Below are 10,242 nucleotides of genomic sequence, written 5' to 3' on the forward strand. Positions count from 1 at the left end.
GGGGGGGGGAGTGTGACAGAGAGAACTGGAACGAGGCTGAGCAAGCGTGAAGGAGCTAGAGAGAGAATGAAAGATGGAGCGATAGGAAGTAGAGAGAGAGGAAGAGAGAGAAGGGGGGCGTGGTAAATCGTCAGGTTTGTCTGGATGTGCTGTCTGCCAGTCTGATTTCCACCTCCTCCCCCAATGTGTTCCCTCTCCCTGGGCGCTCTAATCAGCAGCTAGCACAACACACACTATCTTACTTTCCTTCGCCTCGTTCTTTCTCTCTCCTTTCTCTCTCCTTCTCCTTTCTCCATCTCCCGAATACCTCTCTCTCTCTCTCCTCTCTCTCTCTCTACCACTCTCTCTCCTTTCCCTCTCTGCCTCTCTCTTTACCTCTCTCTCTCTCTTTCTCTCTCATTCCGTGGAGTTTTTAATGAGGCTTAACTGCTGAATCCCTGAATGGCTGTAGCTGGCACAACACTCCCTTGCTGCCTCTGGCACTGCCACACTACCCACCCAACGCCAGGCCCCCGCACAGCTGCCCCTGCTCCCACAACACTCCCTTGCTGCCTCTGGCACTACCCACCCAACGCCAAGCCCCCACACAGCTGCCCCCGCTCCCACACCACTCTCTGTGGGAGCACACACACACACACACACACACACACACACACACACACACACAGAATGCAAACATAGTGACCTGCTGTCCAAGCAGCCGGAGCCGTTTTTAAATGAACGCTCGGTGGAATGAACACCCGGTGATTTAAGTGTGTGTGTGTGAGAGAGTGTGCATGGCTCTCTAGCGGCTTTGAAGGCTCCCGAGTGGAATCTGATTAGAGATGCATGCGCGCACACACACTGCCGCTCTCCGCCTGTTCCACCGTGAGGCAGTGTGTGTCAGAGGGAACAGGAAGGGTGGGGGGCCAGGGCGGGGGGCCAGGGCGGGGGGAGGTTTATACGGCCTCTTTTCCTCTCATCTGCAGCAGCGGCTTTCTCTATCCTGTTTTTTTTCCTTTCTTTTTTATCACTGTCTGTCTCACCAATGCAGAGCCAGACGTCTCTACAAAAATATGCATCTCTTTCTCTCATTCTCTCTGCTCTCTCTCTGCTCTGTCCCTGTTTATAGCTGTAAGGTGTCTCCATCTCTCTGCTCTGTCCCTGTTTATAGCTGTAAGGTGTCTCCATCTCTCTGCTCTGTCCCTGTTTATAGCTGTAAGGTGTCTCCATCTCTCTGCTCTGTCCCTGTTTATAGCTGTAAGGTGTCTCCATCTCTCTGCTCTGTCCCTGTTTATAGCTGTAAGGTGTCTCCATCTCTCTGCTCTGTCCCTGTTTATAGCTGTAAGGTGTCTCCATCTCTCTGCTCTGTCCCTGTTTATAGCTGTAACGTGTCTCCATCTCTCTGCTCTGTCCCTGTTTATAGCTGTAAGGTGTCTCCATCTCTCTGCTCTGTCCCTGTTTATAGCTGTAAGGTGTCTCCATCTCTCTGCTCTGTCCCTGTTTATAGCTGTAAGGTGTCTCCATCTCTCTGCTCTGTCCCTGTTTATAGCTGTAAGGTGTCTCCATCTCTCTGCTCTGTCCCTGTTTATAGCTGTAAGGTGTCTCCATCTCTCTGCTCTGTCCCTGTTTATAGCTGTAAGGTGTCTCCATCTCTCTGCTCTGTCCCTGTTTATAGCTGTAACGTGTCTCCATCTCTCTGCTCTGTCCCTGTTTATAGCTGTAAGGTGTCTCCATCTCTCTGCTCTGTCCCTGTTTATAGCTGTAAGGTGTCTCCATCTCTCTGCTCTGTCCCTGTTTATAGCTGTAAGGTGTCTCCATCTCTCTGCTCTGTCCCTGTTTATAGCTGTAAGGTGTCTCCATCTCTCTGCTCTGTCCCTGTTTATAGCTGTAAGGTGTCTCCATCTCTCTGCTCTGTCCCTGTTTATAGCTGTAACGTGTCTCCATCTCTCTGCTCTGTCCCTGTTTATAGCTGTAACGTGTCTCCATCTCTCTGCTCTGTCCCTGTTTATAGCTGTAAGGTGTCTCCATCTCTCTGCTCTGTCCCTGTTTATAGCTGTAAGGTGTCTCCATCTCTCTGCTCTGTCCCTGTTTATAGCTGTAAGGTGTCTCCATCTCTCTGCTCTGTCCCTGTTTATAGCTGTAAGGTGTCTCCATCTCTCTGCTCTGTCCCTGTTTATAGCTGTAACGTGTCTCCATCTCTCTGCTCTGTCCCTGTTTATAGCTGTAACGTGTCTCCATCTCTCTGCTCTGTCCCTGTTTATAGCTGTAAGGTGTCTCCATCTCTCTGCTCTGTCCCTGTTTATAGCTGTAAGGTGTCTCCATCTCTCTGCTCTGTCCCTGTTTATAGCTGTAAGGTGTCTCCATCTCTCTGCTCTGTCCCTGTTTATAGCTGTAACGTGTCTCCATCTCTCTGCTCTGTCCCTGTTTATAGCTGTAAGGTGTCTCCATCTCTCTGCTCTGTCCCTGTTTATAGCTGTAACGTGTCTCCATCTCTCTGCTCTGTCCCTGTTTATAGCTGTAACGTGTCTCCATCTCTCTGCTCTGTCCCTGTTTATAGCTGTAAGGTGTCTCCATCTCTCTGCTCTGTCCCTGTTTATAGCTGTAAGGTGTCTCCATCTCTCTGCTCTGTCCCTGTTTATAGCTGTAAGGTGTCTCCATCTCTCTGCTCTGTCCCTGTTTATAGCTGTAAGGTGTCTCCATCTCTCTGCTCTGTCCCTGTTTATAGCTGTAAGGTGTCTCCATCTCTCTGCTCTGTCCCTGTTTATAGCTGTAACGTGTCTCCATCTCTCTCTAGAGTATTTTTCCGACCTGAAGGGGCGTGAAGACACTGACGAAGGCATCTACTGGGAGTTTTACGGCAGCGCCGTGTGTGGTGAGTACACACACACACACAGACACACACAGACACACAGACACACACACAGACACAGACACAGACACACACACACACACAGACACACAGACACACACACACAGACAGACACACAGACACACACACACAGACAGACACACAGACACACAGACAGACACACAGACACAGACACACACACACACACACACACACAGACACAGACAGACAGGAGAAGAGAGGGAGCGAAAGGAGCAGCAGGAAGAAGACAGAGAAAGACCCTCAGGTAAATCTCTGTGGGAGTCTTCTCGGAGTAGACCAGCATTGATCCAGGAGGACAAAATCAGAAAAAGAGAACAGTGGCTTCTCTTGTATCCGATAGATTTTCCCTCCCAGCTACGGAGCGAGCTACGCTTTCATGCCTACCTCCCCTCCTGCCTCCCTCCTCTCCTGCCTCCCTCCTCTCCTGCCTAACTCACCTCCTCCGTCCAAACCACAAGTTTCTCCCATGTATTACTTACGATCAATATTGATGGCCCATGTGGAAATCCAACTTGCAACCTTTGCATTGCCGACACCCACCGCGCTCCAACCAACTGAGATACGTGGATCTCAATGCCGCTCAGAAAGGTCTCCGGTTTTAACTAGTGATGCTATGGAGGTTTGAGCTCCAGAGAGAGAGAGAGAGAGGGAGGGGGAGCTACTACAGAATGGGCCCCACTCCAGCTGTTAGGAAAGCAAACTCCCTTCTCTCCCACTCCCTCTATCCTCCCCTCTCCACTCCCTCTATCCTCCCCTCTCCACTCCTTCTATCCTCCCCTCTCCACTCCTTCTATCCTCCCCTCTCCACTCCTTCTATCCTCCCCTCTCCACTCCTTCTATCCTCCCCTCTCCACTCCTTCTATCCTCCTCTCTCCACTCCTATCCTCCTCTCTCCACTCCTATCCTCCCCTCCTATCCTCCCCTCTCCACTCCCTCTATCCTCCCCTCTCCACTCGTGCTATCCCCGTCTCTCTATCCTACTCTCTCAACCGCCGCTATCCTCCTCTCGCCACTCCCTCTATCCTCCCCTCTCCACTCCCTCTATCCTCCTCTCGCCACTCTTGCTGTCCTCCTCTCGCCACTCCCTCTGTCCTCCTCTCGCCACTCCCGCTGTCCTCCTCTCGTCACTCCCGCTGTCCTCCTCTCACCACTCCCGCTGTCCTCCTCTCTCCACTCCCGCTGTCCTCCTCTCTCCACTTCCGCTGTCCTCCTCTCGCCACTCCCGCTGTCCTCCTCTCTCCACTCCCGCTGTCCTCCTCTCTCCACTCCCGCTGTCCTCCTCTCTCCACTCCCGCTGTCCTCCTCCTCTCTCCACTCCCGCTGTCCTCCTCCTCTCTCCACTCCCGCTGTCCTCCTCCTCTCTCCACTCCCGCTGTCCTCCTCCTCTCTCCACTCCCGCTGTCCTCCTCCTCTCTCCACTCCCGCTGTCCTCCTCCTCTCTCCACTCCCGCTGTCCTCCTCCTCTCTCCACTCCCGCTGTCCTCCTCTCCACTCCCGCTGTCCTCCTCTCTCCACTCCCGCTGTCCTCCTCTCTCCACTCCCGCTGTCCTCCTCTCTCCACTCCCGCTGTCCTCCTCTCTCCAGTCCCGCTGGCCTCCTCTCTCCACTCCCGCTGTCCTCCTCTCTCCACTCCCGCTGTCCTCCTCTCTCCACTCCCGCTGTCCTCCTCTCTCCAGCCCCGCTGTCCTCCTCTCTCCACTCCCGCTGTCCTCCTCTCTCCACTCCCGCTGTCCTCCTCTCTCCACTTCCGCTGTCCTCTCGCCACTCCCGCTGTCCTCCTCCTCTCTCCACTCCCGCTGTCCTCCTCCTCTCTCCACTCCCGCTGTCCTCCTCCTCTCTCCACTCCCGCTGTCCTCCTCCTCTCTCCACTCCCGCTGTCCTCCTCCTCTCTCCACTCCCGCTGTCCTCCTCCTCTCTCCACTCCCGCTGTCCTCCTCCTCTCTCCACTCCCGCTGTCCTCCTCTCTCCACTCCCGCTGGCCTCCTCTCTCCACTCCCGCTGGCCTCCTCTCTCCACTCCCGCTGGCCTCCTCTCTCCAGTCCCGCTGGCCTCCTCTCTCCACTCCCGCTGGCCTCCTCTCTCCACTCCCGCTGTCCTCCTCTCTCCAGTCCTGGAATCACAGGAATGTGAGTCATGAGGGTCTATTAGAGACCCACAACAAACTACCAATGAATCTCCCTCCTCTGTCCCTCAGACCACAGCCGACCCCCGTGTTAGAACAGAACAGCAGGGAGAGGACAGACAACCGCATTACATTCCTGCATCATATTACAAACGGAAGTTGAAGGTCATAATTCATCTTTCTCTGTGATTTGAGTGTCACCGTTGACAACTTTGTGGAAATTCTTCAAAGTCGTTTCAGATGTTGCCTAATGGACAATGCTAATTGTTCATTCCCTCTTCCCGCAAGAACACAACTAGATATTCCATGCTAATACCACAGCTAGTCCGGCGAAGGCAGCAGTGGATGAAGTGGGGGTGGATGGCTGCTAGGATCTCTCCACACCTGCATTATTCAACACACTGATACACACACACACACACACCCCTGCGGTCGGGTCGGTGGGCTGAGTGGAGCTAGGCGCCCCAGGGCAACACCTGGCTGCTTCATGCGATCATTGGAGAGAGGGAGGAAGGGAGGGGGGGTGCAGCCAGCAGTACAATGCTCTGACTGTGCCTGTTTGACGAGGCTGACCTTATCTGCCACAGCCATTTATCTCCAGCTCAACCCTGGCTGTGTGTGTTGTGGGGGGTGGTGCAGGTGTAGACAGTCATGTGCGTTTCATTTGGAATGTTTGTATGTGCCCACCTGTTTGAGTTCTGTAACCTGGCGTGTCGACTACTCACCTGTCCTCGCCACTGATGCAGAATAGTGTTGTAACAGTGTGTGTGTGTGTGTTGCAGAGTCAGGTGAGGACCCAGCAGCCTATGACATCCTGGCTAACCCCCCAGGCCCAGGAGAGGAGGAGGAGGAGGACACGAGGCAGGGGTTTGAGTTTGAGTTCTCTGACCGACCCCTCCTGCCCTGCTACAACATTCAGCTCTCCCTCTCACAGGGGTAAGTGTGTGTGTGGAGTTTTTCCTTCCGGTTCTGACTCTAGTTTTGAATAGGTTTCTGTCCTGCAGTAAGCAAAATAATGAGCTTTAGTCTGTCCACCTGTGACCGCCATTATATTACTTTATTGTCACGCTTACCCAGCCCAGCTACATTATAACAGTGTTGCTGTTCTCACCAGTAACCCTACACTTCACTGCATGTTGGGTTCATCCATCCGTCCCTCCTCTCCCCGTTCCAGTGTGTTATTAAGCAGACGAGAGGAGGGATCATTATGATCAGGGTATCGATAAAGTCATTAGTCACGCCGACCTGGGGGGGGGAAGGGGGAGGGTCATTAGTCACACCGGCCTGAGGGAGGGAAGGGGGAGGGTCATTAGTCACACCGACCTGGGGGAGGGAGGAGGAGGGGGGTGTCATTAGCCAGGGGGCTCGCCACAGGAGGAAATGATTTATGTGGAGGGAAGAAGGGAGACTCTTTAATACTGTGGGTTGCTCTGATATGAGGGAGGAGAAAAATGTGTGGGTTAGAGAGATGGAGAGGAACAGAGAGGGTGGGTAAAGAGACAGAGAGAGGAGGTTGGATAGAGGATTTTAGAGAGAACGATGGGAGGATGATAGGATGGTAGAGAGAGAGAGAGAGAGGAGGTTTGATAGAAGGATGGTAGAGAGAGAGAGAGGTTTGATAGAAGGATGTAGAGAGAGAGAGAGAGAGGAGGTTTGATAGAAGGATGGTAGAGAGAGAGAGGAGGTTTGATAGAAGGATGTTAGAGAGAGAGAGAGAGGAGGTTTGATAGAAGGATGGTAGAGAGAGAGAGGAGGTTTGATAGAAGGATGGTAGAGAGAGAGAGAGAGAGAGAGAGGAGGTTTGCTAGAAGGATGGTAGAGAGGAGATTTGATAGGATGGCAGAGAGAGAGGAGGTTTGATAGGATGGTAGAGAAAGAGAGGATGGTAGAGGGAGGAGGTTTGGTAGAAGGATGGTAGAGAGAAATATAGAGGAGAAGATGGAGATTGACGCTACACAGCACGGCAGGCTGCCGTTAGCTGGAGACGTTAGCTAGAGACGTGTGTGAATGCAGACAGCGCTAATTGCCTCCCACACCGTTTTCCTCCCGGCCTCGTCACTCACCCTCTCTTCCTCCCCTCCCTCTCGTTCTCTCCGTCTTGGCTGCAGAGCACTGTTCTGTGTAATCTTCTGTCTGAGCACCGCTCCGCTCTCTCTCTCTCAGCGGAGCTCCCCTCCCCCACTCTTTCTTTCTCTCTCGCTCTGCTCACGTTCTCTCTCCCCTCTTGTCTCTCTCGGCTCGCTCTGCTCTTCTGGCTGATGCAGTATTAATGGATCTCCTGGGCTGTGAGGCCGGCCTGCGCTCTCTCTCTCTCACACACACACACGGAGGCTCTCGGCAGCGCTTGCATTTACACTCCTCTCCCCATTCAGCTGCTCCCCAGCCGCAGCGCTACACAGCTAACCATTTCAAGTGCTATCGATTGAACAGCGCCTGTTGTTCGTCACATGCCCTACCGTGTGTGTGTGTGTGTGTGTGTGTGTGTGTGTGTGTGTGTGAGAGGGGGAGGTTACACACATCCATTCTCACATAAGGATTATTCACACACCAACTGAATTCACAGAGCGCCCCCAGAAAAGCCTTTGTGTTTATATGTGTGTGACAGATGTTGAAAACCCCAACCACGGTGCTACAGCCCATAATTACAGTAAGTGTTGAAGCCACTAGTGTCACATCACAAGTGTAGAGCCGTGCTAACCCGTTCCCCCTCTCTCTCTCCTTCCCCCCCCTCAGTCCCAGAAACTGGCTGCTCCTATCAGACGTCCTGAAGAGACTCAGAATGTCCTCCAGGGCGTTCAGGGCAGCCTTCGCCCATCTGGAGGTAGCAACCATCGCCGAGGCAGAGTTCTACAAGCAGGCGTCACTGTCGCAGCTCTTCTTGTGCCCCGACGAGCTCGCCGCCTTCCTCCCCGACAGCAAGGAGCTGCTGGACCTGGTTGAGACCAGCTCGGAGCTGGCTGCACTGCTGGGCTCCTCGCTAGAGTGTTTGGACAACCGATGGGAGCCCAAAGGGGCCCGGGTCAAAGCTAAAGCCCGCTCGTGACCCTGAGATACACACACACACACAGAGGGTGACTCAATAAGATCTACTTTCTCCTGAAGTGGGCACTCCTTCACTAGTTCCCACAAATCTGGTGCAGTTATTTGGCTAGTGGTAGTTTTCCACCATATTTCTTACACCAGTCCTTTCCTTTCAAATCGGTGAAGGGAAGTGAACACTTTGGGAGGAAGGAGAGAGTATTGGGATGTAGCCAACACACACACATGCTCCATGTGTATCTAGTGTACGTTCCCATGCCCTGTGAGGACTGGACGTTGAATACTGGACAATATCCCTTCAAAGAGGAAACAGACCCCAGCGCCACACAAACTGCATTTTTAAAATAAATATATTATATATGTATATGTATACATTAACAGCCAATTTTATTTGTTCTATATATATATATATGTATGTATATCCATACTGTATATCTGCTGCTTTGGTTGTCATGTTATGGTCAGGTTGTCGGTTTTGACACTGTTTGGGTTGACCAGGCTAGTGAACAGGTCAGGAGCAATGTGAGTCGAATGTGGACCTCTGAGGTTAAGGTTATTGTTTGACTTTGGATCATGGCAGTGCACTTGATTTGAGCTTTACCGACCCATCGGACTTTGTCAGGTGCTAGATATATATATATATATATATATATATATATATATATATATATATATATATATATAGAGGTGAACTGTGACAAAAACATTTTAGCACTCATGGCTCATCCCAAAGATTTGGGGATTTTTTATTTTCGACATTGTGTCTAAAAACCTAGCTTTATTTGTCTCTTATTTATGACAATGAGGAATTAAGATATTTGATGTGGGTTTTTTGTCAAATATAAATGTAAGATACTACATGACATGTCAATTGAAGAGTGAGATTCTTGCTTGAACTTGTAAATAAGATGACCATTTCAGTAACTGTTTTTCTGACTGGGGTGTTTGATTGATTTGTTTGTTTTGGCAATGTAAGTGTTTAAACTTTGTAATTAAATACACTATTTGTATTTATATTTTACAAAAAAGTTACTTTAAATAAATCGCAATAAAAGTTAACCTTTATCGTATTTTATTCATCTTAATCATTTCCATTTTTAGGTTTGTGAAATTCCGGTAATTTCCCCCAAATTCCCAGTTTTTCCAGAAATTCTGGTTGTAGGATTCCTCCCTGTTCTGGGACTCTTCCAACCAGGGCTATGGAAAAACAGTTTGTCACCTATTTCTTTGGTCTGAAAAATACTTTACTATTCACATTTGCCGCTATGAATAACCTACCTCTCAATTTTGGATAATCTAGTCTAGAAATACAGTGCTCCACACAGCTTTCACTGTTTTTTCTCTTGCAGTCGGTTTAGTGGTTTGTTTGTATTGAATCCTGGTTTTAACTTGCCACGCTGGCTCTCTCGCTCCACTCGGCTCACTATACTTTCCATCCTTGTTGATCTTGTTTTATAAAGAGGAAGAAGGTGCGACTTTTTGCCAGCAGGAATAGTTTGGTTCGAGTCTTAAGTAGGCTAACCCTTGTCCCCAGGATCGCAAACGCTTACATTTTTACTACGCCCTTCCCTTCACACACCGTTCTCTGTAGAAAAGTCTGTCACAATGTGGGGGGAAATAGGACCTATCCTATTATTCCGTGGTTGTTGTTGGCCTTGAAATAGCGAAAGATGAATTATCGGTGTGGTGTGCTGCTAGTCATATCTCCTGGTTTGTATTTGCGTAATTTCCAGATCAGTGTTTTACAAAGCCAGGCAGACTAACAAACACCGTCAACAAATTGACAAACTACCCCTGCAAAGCAGCGCCTGATTATCCGCAGGAAAGCCTGTTTGCGCCAGATGCATGTTGTTTAATCTGTTGTCCTTTTCTAGCTCATCAAAATAAACCTTTGCTCTGACGCTTGTGGGTCTTGTTGATTTACCTCCGGTGTTTTATGTCCTAAGTATACGTATATGAAAGTATCCCCTAGGCAACACACGTTTCCCCCGTCATATTTGATTTCCAAAAATAATGACTATATGTATAGCCCAAATGTATTCGTGTGCTAGCATGGTCCGATAAAGTATGCTTATTTGAAATGTAGGCTAGCGGCTATATCCAAAATCAGCCATCAATATTAGAAATAATCCAACCGTTTTTTGATGTAGGCTAACATCAATTAAGCGAACCGGTAACGTTTTCTCTTCTGCCACACCAATTAGCGAGG

At 50.3% G+C, this 10,242-nt stretch overlaps 1 protein-coding gene across 3 annotated transcripts in view; it reads left to right on the forward strand.

Annotated features, from left to right (window-relative positions):
- The window catches only part of LOC106575672 (BCL-6 corepressor), a 58,255-nt gene extending 49,163 nt beyond the window's left edge, over positions 1-9,092 (forward strand). For all 3 annotated transcript variants that reach the window (XM_045699212.1, XM_045699211.1, XM_045699210.1), the window contains 3 exons: positions 2,777-2,854; positions 5,777-5,930; positions 7,728-9,092. In XM_045699212.1, the coding sequence (XP_045555168.1) occupies positions 2,777-2,854; positions 5,777-5,930; positions 7,728-8,037 (542 nt within the window). In that variant the 3' untranslated portion in view covers positions 8,038-9,092. The remainder of the gene's footprint in view (positions 1-2,776; positions 2,855-5,776; positions 5,931-7,727) is intronic.
- The last annotated feature ends 1,150 nt before the right edge of the window (positions 9,093-10,242 follow it).

The sequence above is a fragment of the Salmo salar genome, chromosome ssa17 (genome assembly GCF_905237065.1).
Source record: "Salmo salar chromosome ssa17, Ssal_v3.1, whole genome shotgun sequence".
NCBI classification, from domain to species: domain Eukaryota; kingdom Metazoa; phylum Chordata; class Actinopteri; order Salmoniformes; family Salmonidae; genus Salmo; species Salmo salar.